Source organism: Lagenorhynchus albirostris, chromosome 17, assembly GCF_949774975.1.
Source record: "Lagenorhynchus albirostris chromosome 17, mLagAlb1.1, whole genome shotgun sequence".
NCBI classification, from domain to species: domain Eukaryota; kingdom Metazoa; phylum Chordata; class Mammalia; order Artiodactyla; family Delphinidae; genus Lagenorhynchus; species Lagenorhynchus albirostris.
The window spans coordinates 44,044,971-44,067,220 of record NC_083111.1 but is presented as its reverse complement, the minus strand read 5'-3'; the positions used below and the strand labels follow the sequence as shown (position 1 = coordinate 44,067,220).

Sequence of the window (22,250 nt, the reverse complement as noted above, 5' to 3'; positions counted from 1 at the left end):
TCAAGCCTTATCCAACTTGTGCATTTTGAATCTGGAAGCAAAATTGATAAACTCCTCTCAGAGTCTGGGGACTTAGAATGCACTTTGATATGCTAAGTCTATATACCAGTTTTAGGCAAAAAAAAAAAAAACTTCTAGCAGTGGAAAGGATGGATTCGTGGTTTTACATGCACTTTTTCACAATGTAAGGACAAAATAGTGATTCGTGGGTTTTTTTCTTAATTAATTAATTAATTTATGGCTACGTTGGGTCTTGTTGCTGAGTGGGAGTTTTCTCTAGTTGTGGCCAGCAGGGGTTACTCGTCGTTGCAGTGTGCAGGCTTCTCATTGTGGTGGCTTCTCTTGTTGCGGAGCATGGGCTCTAGGCACGCGGGCTTCAGCAGTTGTGGCACGCGGGCTTCAGTAGTTGTGGTGCATGGGCTTAGCTGCTCTGCGGCATGTGGGATCTCCCTAGACCGGGGCTCGAACCCATGTCCCCTGCATGGGCAGGCAGATTCTTAACAACTACGCCACCAGGGAAGCCTGTCATTTGTGTTTTAAAATGTGGATGTGTAAGCATACACTTCTGTTTTAGCATATCCACATAGCCTGGGTTATACATCACCCTTTTAAAAAATTTATTTATTTGGCTGTTCTGGGTCTTAGTTGCAGCATGCGGGCTCTTAGTTGTGGCAGGTGGGCTCTTAGTTGTGGCAGGTGGACTCTTAGTTGTGGCATGCATGTGGGATGTACTTCCCTGACCAGGGATCGAACCCAGGCCCCCTGCATTGGGAATGTGGAGTCTTAACCCCTGGACCCCCAGGGAAGTCCCTACATTACCTTCTTATGAAAGTAAACACAAGAAGCTTTATCATCTTTTCATAGAGGGACAAAAGGATATGGGAGGAACAACTTTACTTCCCATTTTATACCTTTCTTTATTATTTGAGTGTTACTACAGGCACTTATTACTTTAATTTTGTTTAAAAAAATAAATTAGCAGATTATTTAGATGAAACGTTTTAATTTTGGAATATTCAAATATTATGGAACATTTCAATTTTCTTTATAGGTTTTGAATTACAAAGTTATTAATATTATCTAAAAGAATAATTTCTAAAAATGTCTTAGTAACCACATTAAAGGCCAAAGACAAAAGTATAGAAAGTATCAGAAACGTATACAAATTTCCAAATTTTTCTGAGAATAAATGATTTTAGTTATTATGGAAAATAATGGTATTAGTAAGTAATTTTAAAACTTTTACATTACAACTATATAATAATGCTTTTGAGAAAAACTTCTTTCAAGAATGAGCTCTGAACAGAGGTCTCTTTAACATATGTTAGAGACTTTTTAAATCCACACAATGGAGAATGGACCTTTAGGCCTGTTAATAAATGAATCCTACTATTTCAGTACTTGATACAAAGTACAATCACTTTTTAAGGTGATCATGCTTTACACTAAGCTCTGACATTTTCTATTTACTAGATATCTATATAAAAATACCTTTGGGTCAGGAAAAACACCTTTGGATTACAAAATGTAGCTTGAAAGATGTTATAGCAGTTCTGAGTTATGTAACTTTCTGACCCCAAATTATTACTATTTTTGGAACTACACTAAATATATAGTCTTACTAAGCTTGAGCAGCTTTGGAATGAGAACATTAGTGTCACACATTCATATTTCAAATTCAATATATAAAAAATTCTATATTGGTTTTTTGTTTGTTTGTTTGTTTGTTTTCTCGCAGTATGCGGGCCTCTCACTGCCGTGGCCTCCCCTGTTGTGGAGCACAGGCTCCGGACTCGCAGGCCCAGCGGCCATGGCTCACAGGCCCAGCCGCTCCGCGGCATGTGGGATCTTCCCGAACCGGGGCACGAACCCGTGTCCCCTGCATCGGCAGGCGGACTCTCAACCACTGCGCCACCAGGGAAGCCCTATATTCTTTTTTAATGAATTAAGTGTAAATGGGAACACTTGGTATTTATTATTCATTTATTGATTCGACAAATACTTATCAAGCACCTATCATGTCCCATTAAAAGAGCTAAATGCATGAATTCAGACACATAAAACAATCCTTGTTCTCAATCAAATCACAACCCAGCTTCTTTACTTTGCAGGAAGGACGAAGTCATCTACTCAAGTAACTCCTCTTGTTGGCTACCTCAACTCTTTAAAGTCAGAAACATACACTAACATTAAAGTCAGAGTAAGGATGATAATTCTTCCCTCTATCCTATATTCTTAAAATTAATTACATCATCTTAATAGTCAGTTTAATATAGAAGCTAAAGTAAAAATAGTCTAGTTAATTCATCTGAGCAGTTATCTTTAAACTACATATGTACAAATAAGATAAAGATATAAAATGTTTCCAGAATATAACTCTATCCTGATATTCATAAACACAAGGCACTCATTGGTGGGCAAGATTGCTATCATTATTATTATTCACATATCATCGTTTACCAAAATCCCTTGCAACTTTGGAGGAATACTTGAAAAGGGACTTTCTGTGGTGTATCATTTTAACACAAAGGAGATAATATAAATGGTTTTTAAATCCTGATTTTTCAGCTCTTTTCCACATCTAAAGCCTAATATTAAATCAGAGTAATCTTAAAAAAAAAAAAATAGGGCCCAAGGAATAGACTCCACACAGGCAACAAATCTAGGTTTTAATTCTTGCTGTTTGTTGCCTCTGAAATATATTTAAAAGTCAGTTAATTTAAAATACCTTTAATGTCAGTCAAAAAGATAACACCAATTGAAACACCTCACATAAGTATAAAATCACTAGACGATTCAAAATGGCACATAAAACATGTATAACCTTTCATTGTGAAAATGCCTAATCTTATAACAGCACCAGAGTCTGCATTCCTTTACGAAGAATTTTGTTACCATATTTAATACACCACGATCAATAAGGATGTATGGTAGTAGATAGACTTAAGGTGAGAAGGTAATTAGATGACATACTTTCCCAGGTTCCCACCAGCTCTAAATTCTGTGATAGGAAAGAAATACTACGTATAGTTTGCCCGGTTATTGTTGATCATTCTTATTCCATCCTAATTCCAACTGTATGACTTTATTATCATGAGCTCCCTAAAATCTGCTAACTCCTTTCTCTGGCCACCTATACTTAAAGGTTTATACTTTCTTTTAGGGTCTCATTTTCTACACTGAATGGACCCATTGCCACAGTGGAGAAAACACCCTCACACTCTTAAACGAACATATACCCTAGTTGGTATTGGCTCTAGCTATTGTAGTTTTCTTCTTTTTTTTTTTTTTTTTGTAGTTTTGAATTGTAAGTAGCTAGAAAAACTGTTCACAGCTTAGCAGTTTTATGGAACAATGTAATCAAGAACATGATAACCACACTCCTTGTATAAAACACGTAGATGTTGAAAGATAAGATCTGTAACCACAAACTTCACTGCCGCTTTCTGTCTTCTCTGTTATAATACGCTGTGTCCGTTCACCCTTCCATCACCATACCTATATACGGGGCTGCTGAAAGACCCACAGCTTCTCCCGTTTCTTCTTCTTTTGTTTCAGCCCCTTCACTTACTTTCTCTTTCTCCACGTCTGTTTCAACCTTTTCTCCTGTTTCACCTGGAAAAGTAATCAAAGGTGATATTAAGAGATACTTGTTTAGCATTAGCAACAAAGTGCCCCGCAGCTGGTTTCCAAGGCGGGCAGCTCTTGCTCTTTAGGTCTAGACAGTAAGTTTCTCTGGTGGTGTCAAGAAAGGCAATTGCCCTGGGTCTCTCAGATCCTCGGAGTGGCCCACGTCACTTACCATTTCCGAGTCTTCGCATTTTCTTATATAAAATCAGGATGCAGAATTACCCAAGAAAGACAGTAGAACATATTACAAATAGAAAATTCCATTTATATTTAATTCAAAATGTGTTCTATGGGTGCCCAGAAAGCGTCTTGTTTGGTCATTCTGGTGTTTAAAGAAAACAATCATTGAACTTTTAAAGAGTTTAAACATTTAAAAGCCTGGCCATTGCACATACAAATTTTTCCCTAAGAAGTCACTTTGGGCAACACTGGTCCCCGTGCTTTGAGTGGAGCCCAGAAGCAGCTGCCTCTTTTGATAGGATGGTGCTCCTGTTAACCAAGGTGCCTGGGGCTTCCCACAGCATTACATGTGCCCCTCACTTCACCCACTGTCATTATCCTAGGCCCTAAAGACTTGAGTTTGCCAACCCTGATCTAACAAATATATACCTTTACTAGCTTCTCCCTTGTTATTCCCAGAGCACTTTTATATACCTTCACTAAAGCACTTACCTCAGTAGACTGTAGTATTTTGTTTAAATTCTGCCTTCTCCCTGCTAGACTGTGAGCCCCTTGAGAACAGGGACTAACCCACTATTCCTGCAGCTAGCAGATGATTAGACACTCAAAAACTGCTGCATTAACTAATGAGAGAATTAAAAAACAGATGAATGTTTCACTTAATTATACTGTAGGGTGAAGCCAAAATTTACTAAAACGTAAAACCTGCCCTAGAAGATTTTTTTTTATTATAACTCCAATAAAGAACAGTATAGATACCATTTGCTTTATACTGGTAAAGTACATTAAAAAAAACACCATTTGCTAAGACATAGTACATTTCTCTAGTCTTCTAATAAAGATAAAAAGACTATAGGAGGACAGGAGCAGGCTGACAGTAATTTTCTAAGGATGAGAGTGCAAAGATGAAAGTGACACTCTAAGAGGCATTATTTGTGTGTTCTTTCATTAAAAAGTCGGTTCCTCCACTGACCACCTTTAATTTGTATCCTCATGCCATACATGGGGGCTGATGAAGAGTGAACTCGGAAAAATTCAGAAATTTAACATTCCTTCAATATTCCATTTTATTCAACAATGAAGCTCTAGGTTACAAATCTGGACACAGACTATGCTTTAGAAAATTTGTGTCAGAATGTCAAATGCCTGCTTTTCAAGTATGGAATCCTTTTTGGTTTGGGTCAAATGAACTTCAACCACTGAAACAGAGACTAGAGGGGCTGTGTCAGCCACCCCTGTACCCCGGAGATGATCTTTTATGGAGCACACCTAAACAACCTGAATCTGTGACAGCATGACTTTTACCTTCAACGTGTTGGTCCTCTTCGTTAGCATGAATATTCCTGACCGTTTCCACATTTGCCCCTGTCTCTAGAATTTCTGCTGGATGTTCCATGTTTCCAACTATTCTTTCAGGTTGGATCTGCTCCATGTTTCCTGGACCTTCAGGAGTTTTATGGAGCGAATCATCCTTGACAGCTGTTTCCATAAGCTGGCTTCTGTCTGATACTTCTGGTGTTCCATTCTCTCTGGGAATCATCTCTAGAAGTTGGGACTGGTCATCTTCTCCCAGTGTTTCTTGAAGTTGCTGCTTTTCAGCTGTTTCCACAAGCTGACTTCCTTCCAATATTTCTGGAGATTCCGTCTCCTTGGGAACTGTTACTGGGAGTTGGGACTGTTCATCTGTCCCCATAGCTTCTTGAGATTGTAGCTCTCTAGCTGCTTCCAGAGGTGGAATTTTCTCAGCTGTTCCTAGGAGTGTCATCTCTCCGGCAGCTTGTGGATTCTCAGTACCTTCCACTGCTCCAGGAGAGTCCCTCTCTCCCGCTGTCCTCAAAGGTTGACTCTTAGCTTCTGCTCCTAAAGCTTCGGTCTCAGCGTTTCCTTTAAAAGGCTGAGCCTCTGTCACTGCTTCCACGTCTTTCTTCTTTTCTCCTGCTCCTGGAGTATCATCTTTGCCACCTGGCTGAGGTGACCCAGACTCCTTCAGTCCCTTAAGAGGCTGAGTTTCCTCTGTGGATCCTGGTGGGTCTGCAGCCTCCTTTGCCAGGGGCTGTTCATGGAGGGATTTAACACCATTAGCTGTAGACACAGATGAAATCTTGAGCTTTTCTAGTCGAGGAAGGCTTTCGTTTTGTACCTTGCCATACAAAGTAGATTCTCTTCCCGGTGTACGTGGTTTTGGTTGGACAAAGCAGGACTCACTTTCTTCTGTGGTTGAAAAATACATATTTGAAGTTACTTTTTATCATTCATTTGAAAAGAAAAAAATACAAATTATTGTTTAGTTTCTATCCTGAGAAAGTGTATTGCTATCAAGAAGTAGATTTAACAGTTCAAGACAGTCCTGGTACAGTACAGTTGAGTACAGAGAGGCCATACCATGACCCTAACATGCCCTAAGTCAAAATCTCTTTAGTGTTTTCAGCTCAAATACCTAGTCTTAAGCATGAAGATCCCCCAAAATCACAGGTTTGTTTCCTGTTTGTTCCTTGTGCACCTTCTCATGACTCCAGTCCCATATTCTAATTTAGTACCCTTTGTTTCCTCATGCTCTTTCCTCTGCCCCACCCTTTCTCCTCCTTAGGCTTGGTAGAAGATTTTATAGCCCAGGAAGTGGTCCTTGGGCTGCTAGAGAGGTCTTACCTTCCCCCTAAAGCAGAATGGCCCTCAGTGAAAGGGAAGGGTCCCATGACAGAGAAGCCCCACTAGGTCAAAACTAAGATGTCTGGGAGAGAAAGTGGCAGGCACAGTCCAGCCTGAGTTTCATTTCATTTGGGGGTCCTGGTTAGAAGAGAAATCAAGAGAGAGTTGGGAAACATGCATTTTAATTCTGGCTCTTCCCCCAACTGTGTGACCTTGGGAACTTAGCTCCCAATAATCATATCTATAAAAATGGCAGTGAATCTGTCTCTCCTACCTACATCAGAGTTGCAAGAGGCATCATATCACATTAAACAATGAATGCATAAGTGCCCTCTGGACAAATTAAGAAAGCAACGTGGCAATATGTTTATACTCTTTGACCCAGTGATCCTACTTCTGGAAATTTACCCTAAAAGCAGAAACTTCAGGGAAATGCTCTGGGGGAAAGTATATCATCCCAGTATTCTTTATAACAGCAAAATCTGGAAAACAACTTAAAAGTCTAATAATTTGGGGGAAAGATCAATAATCCATTGGGTGGAATATTATTGTGCCATGAAAAAGATGATTATGAAGACCATATGCTAAAATAATAAAATAATTATTATATAATAAGTTAAAAAATCAGCACTCCCAGTTGGGTTAATCAAATAAAATAATGGATATAAAGTGTATATTAGCACAAGGTCTGCTGTGCAACTATGTGCTCAATAAGTTAGCTATCAATTTTATATACAGTATGAGTATAGCAATGTTGATCATTGGAAAGGAGAAAGACAGGAAAAGCAAACAGAGGGGGAGATACTGGAAGAAAATAAACCAGCATGTTAAAATGGGCCTCTAGGTGATATATTTCCTCTTCTACCTTTTTTTCCCCAAAGATAATTTTTCATCTTTTCTTGTTCTTTTTTTTCCCTAAGTTACCCCTGACCCCAGCTATATATGCATATCGTTTAAAGAGTTACCTGCTTATTTAATGTAAGTTAAGACATACAACTAAGACTCAGGTCTGCTCTCTCTTTTCCCCTTCTCTAGGGTCAAATTTAGCTGTCTGGGAGGGATACTTTTTTTTCCTGTATCTCTAAGTGAATTGCTACTTCATTATTTTTTAGTTTGGGCATTTCAACTAACTCCCACTATGGAAAATAAAGACTTAGCTCTTTTTTTCCACACCTCCATCATCCTTCACCCTCTCCCATTACACATTCACATTTCCTTTCAATTCAGTAATTGCATATTAGTAATGATTTAAGATAGTAATCATGAAACTTCCCAGGTGTTCCAGTGGTTAAAAATCCGCCTTCCAATGCAGGGGACGCAGGTTCGATCCCTGCTCGGGGGACTAAGATCCCACGTGCCGTGGGGCAACTTAGCCTGTACACTCTGGAGCCTGCACGCTGCAATGGAATATCCCGCATGCCGCAACAAAGATCCCACATGCCGCAACTAAGACGCGATGCAGCCAAATACATGAATAAATAAATATTTTTAAAAAAATAAGATACAATAGTAATCATGTTGTAATTTGGGTTATATCGATATTCAGTTATATGTACACATAATGAATATGTCTGCTACGAAGAACTGAGCCATATAGTAAACTATTACTTGTGTAAATAAGTTTTAGTTTGTTTTTCCCGAGTTAGTAACTGTCATGGAGCTTCACGTCCTTAGTTTATGTATTCTCATTACTTCATTTCACGGCCAATTGTTTCTCTTTTTAATACATTTATTCACATCAAATAGTCTCCCACCCTACCTCTGCGACTGTGTTTGAATCCCCCAGTGGAAAGGAATTAGAGCCCGAAGCCGGAGAAGCAGAGTTCAGAGAGGATTTTGTGAGACACAGGACACAGGCTGTGGGCCTGGGGTCCAGAGCTGGGAGGAGGGCTAGCCTTCGCCTCCCCCTCCAGCCTCATTATGCACGAAGCCTTCAAATTAATAGCACAGAAGGCAACTTAACAGAAGCAATTTCTCAGGTCTATGAAGAAATTCATTATGACAAGATAATTCATTTAGATACCACACAAAGGATGTTTAGGCGATGGCTGCGTTAGGGAATTGACGAGGAAATGTATTATTATGCTAATCACAGATGTCTGCCGAATTATATTTTCTGGTAAAATAGTTATTACAGTGATCAGTACTGTCAGTTAAATGAGACGAATGATTTTCATCCAGCTGTGCCAGCTGTGGGTGCATTCTATCATCATCATTCTTCTAGAGCAGAAAGCTTGAAGGAAAAAATGTGTTGACACACCCAAATCATAGCCACTCAATTTTATATTTTGAAAAATATATTATGCTATCAGGCTAAGTCAAGTATTTTTCCCCTAAAACCAAAAGCTTTGTGAAAATTTATTTATACACAAATGGTGTCTTACGTTTCCAAAGGATCTATCAATTTTTGCCATAACTAGAACGTTGATGCCCATGATCACAGTATCGATTTTCATTCTTATATACTTTTTCTAATCTTACTGGCATACGTGAGGTAGGGAAATGTCCTCAACATATAATATTCTTATACTGCAACCTGAAAATAGTCAACCAAGCTGGGAAATATTACAAAAGAAGTCACTGTCTCTAACATTTTTCTGAGGTAGCCCCAAAAGCTAAAACATCTTTAAAATGATCACCAAAAATTAGAGAAAATGCGAGAAGTGTAGTGACACACTCATTGTGTAATTCATGTTGATTAACTGCACTCTGAATTTTGAAATAAATGTATTTTGGAGTTAATAACTCCTCACTAATCGCTCAGTAGTTCTTTTTCCTATGTGATAGAAGAGAGTAATCTGCTCTAAAAGGGAGGACAGAGATCTTAAGATCTTGAAAATGACACCTCCAATGTACTAGGTTGGAATTCTCATTCTTCCACTTACTAGCCTTGTTAAGCCTCTTTGTGCCTCGGTTTCATCACCTGTAGAGTGGGAAGAGGAGCGGTCGAGCTGTTGTGAGGATTACACGAGTCAATACCTGGAAAACACCAGCACAGCGACTGGCACCCCCTGAACCCAAGCAAGCTAGCCATGGAAAGTGTTACACTTCACCTGCCAGCCCTAGCAAGGAAGAGACCGTGGTGGACACACAGAAAGGGAAGGTAATTCCATTCATCCTAATACTGGTACCTTTCTCTGAGCCTATTCAGAAAAAAAGAAAGATCAGAGTCAATACATGAAAAGGGTTGGAAAACAAATGGTTGTTTCAAACCCTCTCTCAGAGGACACAATACTAAAGACTACAGTGACCACAAAACTTCCTTTCTTATGCTTCGGAATGTTTTTATCCCCAGCTGCTGAGGGAAGTACAATTTGGGGATCCATCTGGGCTCCTTCCTCTTCAGCTGGAGCAGGGCATTCCAGACTGTTCTGATGTTCAGTGTGACCCCACATCCCATCATTTACTTAACTGTGCAACACGGACAAGTTACGAAACTCTCTGGACCTGGTTTCCTTATCTATCAAATGGGGATATTATCTTTGCCTTTCAGGCTTGTTAGGATCATTGATAATTCTGAGGTGATATGTGTGTGATTACTCAACATGGTATGTGACATGAGAAGGTACTCAGTAAACAGGGACGCAGCCAACGGCTCTGCAGGTTTCTCAATGCATGGGGTGTGTCCCGCTGAAGGGGCAAGGGAGAGATGAACTCCAGCCTGTGCACCAGCAAGGTTGCATGCATCAGGGGTGGGAAGGGCAGCGTTTTCTGATTTCATAAAGGTCCTCTGTGGGTTAGCAGTAGCCCAGTAGTAGTCAATAAATTATAGCTAATTTAGCAACAGAAAGAATGAACTGCAACATTAAAGAGCTTGGATAAACAGTCCCCTAAACACTGTAAAGTTGTCACTGTTGACCTATAAAATTCTGTTCTTACTAACGGTAAGTTTTAAATCATGATTGTTGATAGAGAGTGAAGTAGTATTCATGTCAGCCATGATTTGACCAGATTTGACTGGCATTAATAAAGGCCACTGTTAGCTTTTATATAAACAAATATGTTTCATTCTGTTTGTTGGCTTTAATTTCATTTATTCATCAAGTATTGATCAAGTGCCTACTATATGCCTGCTCTGGGCTAAGCACAAGGGTTACAGCAGTTAACAAGGAAGATCTGGTCCTCGCCATCCTAGACTTTACTGTCTGCAAGGATTTTCAAATAATAGCTACTTCCCATATTAAGCACAGCTTGGTACCTACGCACGACCTCTTACCCAAGGGTCTCCACACTCTGTCCACGTGGTTTTGTGAATCCCCAGGATAACTCCTTGAGGTGGAAGAAGGTTCTACACCATTTCTTCTAGCACTCTAACTTGAAAAGCAGTGAGATCTTTTGTTCAAAAACAGGAGACATTTTATGCCTAATCTGTATTATTATGTAATAAATATTGTGGACAGATGCATTGTTTCCACACCCAAAGTTGTTTAAGGATGTGACTGTTTTCTGAACCCTACATTTTATCAAATCATACACTGCTCTGGGCCTAATCCTTCGGTGCTCATTATCTCTCTTGATTCTGTTGTAAATCGATCCCTGCACAAATTTGTTGTGACAGCTGAACTAACAGAACCCTTGTTGCAAGCACCATTGTGATAGGCACACAAAGAAATTAAATACTAGGCAACATTACAGAAGGGATTAGAACCAGAACTAACATACCTGAAATTCACATTATGGTGGAAGCTTTTTTACTCAGTTCATTACCCTAATCAAAAATGAAAAGTTTCTACCCAGCAAGGAGAAAAACTTGAGGTCAATATTTCCTAATCCATGGCTGGGGCATATCAGCCATCCCAAAGACCTCACTGGATTGTCTGCTGAGTTTTCTAGAGAATCAATGAGAAAGGGCATCCTGGTATTTTCCCTTGCTGCCACCATTTCTAGGTAATGGGTTACTCTTTGCTGCGGCGCACGGGCTTCTCATTGCGGTGGCTTCTCTTGTTGTGGAGCACGGGCTCTAGGCGCGCAGAGGAGTCAGTAACTGTGGCATGCAAGCTCAGTAGTTGTGACTCGCAGGCTCTAGAGCTCAGGCTCAGTAGTTGTGCCACACGGGCTTAGCTGCTCTGCGGCATGTGGGATCTTCCCGGACCAAGGATCAAACCCGTGTCCCCTGCATTGGCAGGCGGATTCCCAACCACTGCGCCACCAGGGAAGTCCTTAAAATTAGTTTTGATATCACAAGGTAAATGCAATAAAGTTTGAAGGTAAATCTAATTTTGAAATTTAACTACAGAGTAACAGGAACATGTAGTTGGAAAGATACTTCTGGAATACTTGATAAGTACACATGGAGATGGGGGTCTTCTGCCTAGGGGAGAGGCTGACATTGAAGAGCTACAGAGCCAGTCATCAAACATAACAAATAGTCACCGCCTTCAGATATGATTTTCTAGTTTCATTTTCTTTGGTTTCTTCTAGACTCCCATCAGATAAACTCTTATTTCAAAAAAGGTATTTTACAGTGATTGCATAAAACATTTTAAAAGTTATCCACAGCATTTGTACTAAAAAAGGCAAGTTTCATTGATTGATGGTCATTATTGGCACATGGGAATCCAACATTTGAGCAGAAATCCAGTCTACAAAATCAAAGACTCGTCAGTGAACAAGGAAAAAGAGAGAGAAAGTGAAGATTATGTCTCTGATATGTATAAATCGTGACACTTCACCAACCTAAACAGGCCTCGCCCATGATGCTTCACTAGGAACAAGAGTAGCTAACATTTATTGAGGCACCGTGCCTAGAGCTTTACAGGGATTATCTCATTCAATCTTCCCAACAACTCCACAAGGTAAGTCCATTATTATCTCCATTATATAGTTGAGGAAATACGGCACAGAAAGATTAAGAACATTTATCCGGGAAGGGTGCACAGTTCGGAGTAGCAGAGCTCAGATGCGAGCCAAAGGAAGTGTGATCCTACTTGGAAGATTTAGGCGCTTTAAAGCAATTGTGGTTCCAGAACCTGCACCATCAGTATTACCTGGGCGGTTTTGGGTTTTGTTTTAGTGTTGACTCACAGGCCCACGCCCAGATCCACTGAACCAAAATCAGTTTTGTTTTGTTTTTTTTTTTTTTTTTTCGGTACGCGGGCCTCTCACCGCTGCGGCCCCTCCCGCTGCGGCCCCTCCCGCTGCGGCCCCTCCCGCTGCGGCGCACAGGCTCCGGACGCGCAGGCTCAGCGGCTCACGGGCGCAGCCCTTGGCTCACGGGCGCAGCCGCTCCACGGCATGTGGGATCTTCCCGGACCGGGGCACGAACCCGTGTCCTCTGCATCGGCAGGCGGACTCTCAACCACTGCACCACCAGGGAAGCCCCAAAATCAGTATTTTTAATAAGATCCCCAGATAGTTAGCTTATCTATGGCAGCACTCTGGGTTTATCGGGGAAAGGCATGATGGGATTAGTTAGGAGAGACTAAAGTGGATGACAAACACACAGAACTGATGGGTGTGGGTGTCCCGTGTTCTCCGCAGGCAGTGCTGCCCATCTTTAGACATTGGGTATGGTCTCTGTCCTCACGCTAGCATGCCATGGCAACACAAGAGATGAGGAGAGTATATTGCTGCAGCAATGAAGCAAGGGGCCAGAGCTGATCTAAGTGAGCTCCATACCGGGGAGCAAGATTTTTCTCAAGCTTCCTCATGTCCCAGAACTGGCTGGGTTTGCTAAGCCTCCACCTTGGCTAAAAGACAAAGAGGTCTTCTAATTTCTCATCTGAAATGAAGGTTAATACTCGCTGCGCCTCGCTCTCTAAGGGCTGTGAGCAAGCGGCTCCACCGGTGCTCATATTGGTGGCTGTTCTCCCGGCTCAGCCACTGTGTCTGTGCCTCACTCCATCACGGTGCAGAGTACAAAGGTGCCTGTGGCCAAGAGCAGGTGTCTGTGCTCAAGAAGGGAGTATTCCCATTAGCAGTTAGCAAGTCTGTGGCTGGGATGGAATACTTAAATTTTGCAACAGAGCAGTCAGAGTCACACCAGACATTTGGACCTCAAGTCTGGGTGGTTAGTGTACCCTGAGAGCCCCCCAGAAAAAGCAGCGGGCAGACCAAGTAGGATTGTGAGCCCAGGTCTTTCGGCTGACCGCTGCTACTTCTCTCTCAGGTTAGGGATCCACATGCAATTCAGATGACTTTGCTGCCATGGTTAGTACAGATCACATTAAGGGAAGTGAGGGGGGACTTCCCTGGTGGCGCAGTGGTTAAGAATCCGCCTGCCAATGCAGGGACACAGGTTCGAGCCCTGGTCCGGGAAGATCCCACATGCTGTGGAGCAACTAAGCCCATGCGCCACAACAAGAGAAGCCACTGCAATGAGAAGCCTGCTCACCGCAGGTAGAGAAAGCCCACGCACAGCAAGGAAGACCCAACGCAGCCAAAAAATAAACAAATTAATAAATTAAGTAAACTTAAAAATAAATAAAGTATGGACTTTGGTTCATAATAATATATCAAGCTTGGTTAATTTCTTGTGACAAATGTACCCTACTAATGTAAGATGTTAATAATAGGGGAAAGTGGATGTGGACTATATGGGAACTTTCTGTACTATCTTCATAATTTTTCTGTAAATCTAAAACAATTCTAAAATCAAGTCTCTTTTTAAAAAATTATAGTAGCAAAAGTACAGGAGCAAGTAACCTAGCAAAATAAGCTCTAGAAGCCTTAGAAAAATGTTCATAAAACTTGGGCCATTCACATAACCGCTTTTGTGATTTTTGAATATTTTTGTACCACTTGTGCTATTACTGACAGTATTTTTGTCACTTTCCTTTAACACATTTACTAAAAAGAAAAAAAGCTCAGAAAATCAACAGATTCAGATCTAGACCTTGATCTTGAGGGAAAAAACAAAACTTGATATTGGAAAAGCAATAAAAATTGAGATTTACTAAAATTGATATTAATTGATCATTTTTATTGAGGACTTACTAGACAGTATTCTAAGCCAGGGGTCAGCAAATTTTTTTCTGTCAAGGGACTGACAGATGGTAAATATTTTCAGCTTTGCCAGGCATAGGGTCATTATTGCAACTACTCAAATCTGTCATCTGTCATTGTAGTGAGAAAGCAGCCTTAGACGATGTGTAAGTGAATGGGCATGTCTGTGTTACAATAAAACTTTATTTACAAAAACAGGTGGTGGGCTGGTTTGGCCAGCAGGCCAGTTTGCCAATCCCTGGTGTAGGCAATATTTAGGTTCCATTTAGTTCCATTAGTGTACTATAGGTACACTATAGTATTAACTCATTTATTCCTCAGAACAACTCTATGAAATAGGAACTACTGTTAATCCTATTTTACAGATGACATCACTGAGGCATAAAGAGGTTGAGTGGCTCAAAGTCACACAACTAATAAATGATCCTGAACCATGATTTAGACCCAGACAGTCAACTCCAGACCCACATTTTAAATTGGAACTCTAAACTGTCTCTTAGTATGTTGAAATTCTCGCTTTCACGTGTGCCCCCCACCTCTTTCTCTCTCTCTCTCTCTCTCTCACACACACAAACACACACACACTAATTCAAGGTGTACAGGTGATTATAGCCTCTCACAACCATCTAGTCCGTAAAGGACTTCCCTGGTGGCGCAGTGGTTAAGAATCCGCCTGCCAATGCAGGGGACATGGGTTCGAGCCCTGCTCCGGGAAGATCCCACACGTCGCAGAGCAACTAAGCCCGTGCACCACAACTACTGAGCCAGCGCTCTAGAGCCTGCGAGCCACAACTACTGAGCCCATGTGCCACAACTACTGAAGCCGGCATGCCTAGAGCCCGTGCTCCGCAACAAGAGAAGCCACCGCAATGAGAAACCCGCGCACCACAACGAAGAGTAGGCCCCGCACACCGCAACTAGAGAAAGCTGAGCGCAGCAACGAAAACCCAATGCAACCAAAAATAAAAATAAAAACAAAAAACCATCTAGTCTGTAGAGGCTACTCCAGGGCAAACAAAGGAAAAGGGAATTAGCCAAAGGAAACTATGCGGTTCCTATCAGTCTTAGGAAAATGGAAAAGGATAAGAATAAGGAGGGGAAAAAAGTTCCTCATCATTACCAATGACAGTGAGAAAGAAGCAAGGAGGGCGGTTTGGGGAGGACATTTCAACCGAGGTCCTCACTGGGATGGCTGAAGGCAAATGTTCTCTCTCAGTAAGAGAAACTACTAGTGAAAGCGATAGAGCAGTTGGAAGGCCTAGCCCAGGGCTTCCCATCTCTTTAATGTCACAGCACACATAGAATATGGTATTTGTGCAGCACACGGGGCACATGGAGAAAGCTGTACCCAGAGGGCTCGGACCGTCCCGACCCTGCCTCCCTAGAGGCTGGGAGGAAGGCTGGCACACCGGATCCCATGCTCACAGGCTGGGAAGCTCTGATACATACAGCACAGGGACAAATGTATTTCTGTCACCAAAAATAGACTAGAGCAGCATTAGCTGGGCAAGGCTGAGAAGATAGATGAAGCAGGGCGGTCTGCAAAGGGTGGAATGTTCTCATCCTGCAGGGACCCTTTAGGACTGGGTTTTAAAGAAAAGCTGCTTGTTGGAGAAAGCAGAAAGGGCCTTTTCACTGAGTATAAAGACAAACACATTACAGGCTTGAAAAAGTATTGTCCCCGAAGGAGTGTCCTGGTGAAAGGGGCAGACAATTAATTGATAAGAAAAAAAAAATACTTGATTTGATGGTACATCCTTATGACTGTAGGGGAAGAAAGCAGATCGCAAGGGCCTTTCTTTTAGTGAAGAGGAAGCAGGTCTATCACTGACCCCCAGGGGCATGGCATGGGGGGACCTGGGGGAGAGGAAGCTGGAACAGCCACAGAGGAGCAGGCCGAGGCTGGGGGCTCAGGTCGTAGAGAAGGCTTGTTGAGCAGCCTCTTGACCAAGAGTCATTTCAATCTTTAGCCTATGAAGTCAAGTTCATTTTATACTTATCTTACGCGATGTTAATTGGTGCTATTTTGATGTCCACTTTGAATTATACTGTCATGGCTATAGAGTAAATTGTATATAAATGAAATGTGACTTTCGGTGACCTGGAAAATATATAGATAGGGCAGAGATGTCATGATGCTTCTTGTATCTTTATACATCTTGCCTCTCCTACTTAATGTTCATTTGGACCTGTCACTTACCGAAACGGGCCTAATATAAATCTGCTCATCTCAAAGCAGGTAAAGCCATACAGATTTGAAAGTCGAGAAGTGTTTGGTATGAATAAAGAGCATGTGATCAGGCCTCGGGGGTTTTTGTCTTATTAGAAATGCCAGGCTGGAGGAGAGGCCCAAAGACTGTTGATTGTGTCGTCTGAGAAAAGAGGGTCATCTCTCTTGGATGTGGGGCTATGGCCACACAGTCACCGCGTCACCAGAGCCCAGTCCAGTAGTCCTGGGGACCCTACAGCCCCTTGGGCCCTTCCACGGAGAAGAAAATGGTGTCAGCTGAACTTGACCCCATGACACAGGTTGCCCTTTCTTTTCTCCATCTCCAATGACCACCCTTGTTTCTGAGTATGCTAGCACCACCTGGCTTATTTCACTCATTTTCATAAAGCATAATGCCTATGGCGTTTTAGCTGTTAAAAACAACGTGAGGCTTTGTGGTTTGGATTTTTGGGGTTCCCCCCCCCGCAATCTTCATCCTTAAAGGGATGAAGCTCTGACACCCTTGAATACACACAAAAGAATGAACTCTAGCACCTGATGGCAATTCCCAAGGAAGGGTTTAAGGAATGTGAACGACAGCAACAGCTCCGGGACAGTAAGGAAGCTTCTGAGGCCATCATGATACTTCCCTGACATTAACACTCACTTGGAGAGCTATATTCTGATATTTCGCTTTAAAAAAACAAAATCATTACCTGTACTACCTACACTTATATACACTGGGATTCGAAGCCTGGCCAAGTTTGATGGTTTTTTTTAATCAGTTTTGGTGAGCCTTTCAGGAACCCTCACAAGTATTCGTTTTTTATTTTAAACTTGATGTTGTAAAACATTAACACAAAAGGGAAAGAGTGAAAGTGTACATGTGAGCTGGAATGTGCGGCAATCTTACAGAAGAATGATTTCATAGAACACAACAAAGCTTTGTTTTGCTGTGTTGATCTTTTCCTGCATGACTAGGAGAGTCTCTTCACAACCCAACCCCGTCTTCTCAAGTCCATCTCGGCCAATGTTACCTTCCAGTCTTTGTTATTCCATGGGTCCTGATGCCCACTCTCCCTCTGCTTTTTCCAGTAGTACTCTCATCCCCCTGAATCCCCATCTCCATCAGTCCATCCATTTACCCAACCACCCCCTCAAGAGATATGGATTGCATTTCTCCTTCGTGGACAGCCACATGACGAGTTCTAGCAGAACCAGGACAGGACCCAGATGGAACTGGAGTTTGTGAAAAGAACAAGAGCTTTGGAGGCACACACATTGGGCTTAAGCCCCAGGTCCATCACTTACTAGCTCTGAGACCTTGGGCAAGTTACTTATCCTCCCTAAGCTGCAGTTTTCTAGCTGTACTTGGTGAAACTAAGGCTCTTATGGGGATTACATGAGATTATGAGCTAAAGGATCTGAAACCAACTGGGTGCTCCTACCTTGTCTCCTGATTTCTGCTCCATGTTCATGTTTTGATGAGGTTGCACTAATGTCAAAAGCCTTCAATTTTAGAAAAAGATGTATTATGTTGTTGATGAGAGTGTAATTTGGTACAACCCTTATGGAAAGCATTTAGGCAGTTAGCTCTCAAAATTATAAATGTGCATACCCTTTGACCTAGTAATGCCACCTCTGGGAAATGGTCTTACAGTTATGCTTGCATACTTTCAAAATGATGTATGTGTAAAGGAATTCACTGCAGTCTTGTTTGCAATGGAAAAGACTGGAAACAAGTCAAATGCCCCTTACTGGCGGTCTGGGTAAATAAATTACACAACAGATTCTTAAACGAGGGTAAAAAAGTAGAAAAAAGTACTCTATATTATAGAGAGATTATAGAAAGAGCTCCATATTTTTAGCTGAAAGAACAAGGTAAAGGATAATGGGTATAATACACTATATTTTATGAATAAAGATGGGAGAGGGAAATAATATTTGCAGTATATAAAGAAACTTTGGAACAATATACAAAAAAAAAAAAAGAAAACCTAATAAAAGTATTTACCCATGGCTGTGATTGGAACTAAGCAGATGGTGGGGCTAGGGTGGGAGGTATACTTTTCACTGTACGCATTTTCAAATGTTTTCAATTTTTTGAACCACGCACATAGTTCTTATATTCCATTATAATTAGCTGTATGTAATAATCAGGCCCACCACAAAGACTTACTGAGCATTCTCTGTGCCAAGCTCTAGAGGTGACACAAAGACATACAAGACTCAGTCCAGAGACTTCTGGCACTTGAATGAAAGTGATCCCATTTATATAATATGTGTATACCAGAAAAGCCTATAAAACTCATTTTAATGTTAATGATGTTTGTTCTTCAATTACAAAGGAGAAGTGTTTGTCTACTTAGCACTGAAATGTCACTGTGTGAAAATATTGGTTGATGACTGAAGGTATTTCTACAGTACAAAGATCAATTCACATAACTGTGAAATTCAACCCTCTTCCTATTACCTAGGCAGTGTGGACTCCAAGCAGCTAGTGAGAGTTCAGATAAGAACAAACACATGATTACAGCTGTCAGTGGAAATGTACACATTAACCTAGCAAAGAATTTGTCAATAATTACCATCTGTTTACTCTGTCCACATTGGTGCTTAAGCTGTAAAATCTCAGGAAGAAGTCTGCCAGAAACAGATGGCATTTATATTAGGAAAGAGTGGAACAGTAATCACACCTAGAGGCAGGGGGCTGGTAGCACAGGGAGGAAGGTTCAGATGCCAAAGACCTGGAAACCTTTGGGTCCATTAATGTCTATGAAGTCAACAGAATCTCTGTGTTCAGATTCATCAGCTCCTCAAGGCACTGAAAGGAACAAAAATTGTCCTAATATGTAGAACATGCTTCCATGAACACAAGGAATTCCAAATTCAATCTGTCTAGTCGTCCTTTGGAAAAGAAAAGCCTCTTTCCTCACACATTTCAGGGCATTCAGTAAAAATCTATGTGTGACTATCACTTACCAGGCTCTGTTCTGCACTTTGAGTAGCACTGGATAATTATTTACACCAGAGGCCAGTCTCTACCTCTGTCCTCGTCCCCCGCCCCCCCCCCCAAATCTCTTTCCCTAGTGAGTCATCTTTTGGAGGTGATGGAAAGCAACTCAGTGGGATTCGGAGTCTGATGGGTCAGAGCAAATGTCTGCATGCAATCAACAGTATGGACTATTCCTATTCAGCCTAACAGCTACCTGACCAGTAGTAACTATCTGATTCGTTGGAGCCCAGAAAATAAGTATTATACCTCCATATTTTAATGTTACAGGATTTTAGAGCTGTAAGAGATCTTAGAGGTAATCTAGTCCAAGCTATTATTTTATGATGCTTTTGCTTCTAGGCTAATACTGCACTATGTATAACAGTTCTTAAGCCAGTTACAGAAAATTGTTAGGCGGAACTGTACAAACAGAAATCCAGTCTACAGGCTAGTTGATGTATTTTAGCTTTAACTCATGGAGTTCTAAGGTTGATATTGTGAATTTTACAAGAATCTCTTATGATATGAAGATTATCTGTAGCTCTATGGGAGGGCACAGGAAACTTCTCTACATCTATGTAGCTGCTGAAAATATCTCTAAGGCTAAACGTCCTCCAAATAGTCCTAGTTTAAACTTGGAAGCAAATATAAACTTCATACTTTACTGACTCATACTTAGGGATAAATATTTTACTTGTGATAATATTTATTATATTTATATCATATGAATATATTATGTGCATGTACTATAATATTTCTATAATAAACTCTATTATACTATTAAATTAAATTTATTAAATTATAATAAATACTCTATTATACTTTACTATATTTCTTTTGTTGTTTGCATAGTGGATGACCACACACCTAATGGGGAACCAGAGTGATTTGAGACAAAAACAGGTTTAAATCTAGTTATCACAAACTGGTTTAAGGAGGAAAAGAACAGATGAAAGGTCAAGTTCTAGAATCACAGTACCTGAGTTCAAAGCCCAGCTCTGACTCTCAAGGAGCCCCACAACCTTGGACAAATTATTTACTCTTCTCTGTAAAATGGGGATGAGCATAATACTTAGTCAAAGCATTGTTATAAGGATTAAATGAAGTAATTCATTCAACAACCATGTACCAAGCATTGTTAAGCACTGGGGGTACAGTGAGTAAATGCATGTAGGGGACATTTAATAACCTTGGACTATTTTTATCTAAAAGCACATAAACACAGGCTTAGGGTTGTATACGGAATTTAAGGAAGTTGTGAGCTACAGAAACAGGAATGAATTATTTATGGGGCCTCCAAGACCATGGAGTTGAAATGCTAATGAACATACAATAGTATCTGATTACAAGAGAGTACTGTGTGAGGATCAGAAGCAAAATACACCTGTTGATGGATTCGAGATGTGCATCGAGCAATTTATGCAGTGTATTAATTGATTTTCTATGCAACTGGTTGTTACTCGTTTTAACACTTCTTTCAGAACAACATCTGCGAAAACTTAGAACAGCAATGAAAGCATGAATAAAAAATGAAACGGTGTGACTCATGTGGATGTTATACTGGCGATAAAATGTTTTTTAAAACAAGGTTACTAAAAAAAAAAAGACAAGGTTACTCATTCTTTTCTGAGAGGATTAAAAAACCCTTCCATCCGTTGGACACTTCTGTCCCTCCCCAAGAGTAACATTCCCTACAATCATTTGTTTAACTTGTTTGTTGTCTGTCTCTTCCAACCTCAACCCCCAAGAGTAGGGTCACTTACATTGAATACCTTCAGCACCTAGCCAAGCACCTGGCTGTTATACAGTAGACACTTACATAACACGTTGAATTTCTATATAGGATTCAGTGAAGACCACTTTTTTTTATCACATGCATATTCGTCAAGAAATACTTAAGTCAAAGATAGAGGAAAATGTATCTGACCTCTTTAAAAGTGCAGGAACCGGGGCTTCCCTAATGGCGCAGTGGTTGAGAGCCCGCCTGCCGATGCAGGGGACGCGGGTTCGTGCCCCGGTCCGGGAGGATGCCACGTGCCGCGGAGCGGCTGGGCCCGTGAGCCATGGCCGCTGAGCCTGCGCATCCGGAGCCTGTGCTCCGCAACGGGAGAGGCCACAACAGTGAGAGGCCCGCGTACCGCAAAAAAAAAAGTGCAGGAACCTATTTGATGGAGTAATCTGAAATCTCGTACGTTTAAGGGATTAACAGCAGTTATCATCAATTGAGGAAATTCCGCCTCTGTTGAAGAGAACGCTGTGGCTGACCGCGTTAGGGATTTCAGGCGAACTCCCCGCGCTCACACCCCCCAGCAGGGCCTTCCCACGCCTGGACTCTCGCGGGGGGCAACGTGCGCGGCGGAGCGCGCGGGAACCGCCGCATCCTGGGGCACAGCAGCGCCGCTCCGGGTTCCACTCGCATCCTCAGGGAGGAGCTGCCCCCTGCCGGGCCGCCTGGGCACGAGATGCACCTGACGGACACCCGGGGAGCAAACGACCCGAAGCCCGAGGCCCGGGCGGGGGTGGGGCCGGGTCCCCTGCTCACCGCTGCGGGGCCTGATGCCGTCGCCGGCCTTGTTGAGGGCGCTGCTGGAGCAGCCCATCGCGGGCAGGAGGGCGCCCGGCGGGCGAGCTTGGCCCCCTGTCCCA

The 22,250-nt window shown here is 41.7% G+C and overlaps 1 protein-coding gene across 1 annotated transcript; it reads right to left on the bottom strand.

Annotated features, from left to right (window-relative positions):
- Positions 1–3,426: 3,426 nt before the first annotated feature.
- On the bottom strand, positions 3,427–22,204 carry ERICH5 (glutamate rich 5). Its single transcript, XM_060128271.1, has 3 exons — positions 22,147–22,204; positions 5,116–6,021; positions 3,427–3,615 (listed from the first exon to the last, which is right to left on the bottom strand). The coding sequence occupies exons 1-3, from the start codon at positions 22,202–22,204 to the stop codon at positions 3,479–3,481; spliced, it is 1,101 nt and encodes a 366-aa protein (XP_059984254.1). The 3' UTR covers positions 3,427–3,478.
- Between the last annotated feature and the right edge of the window lie 46 nt (positions 22,205–22,250).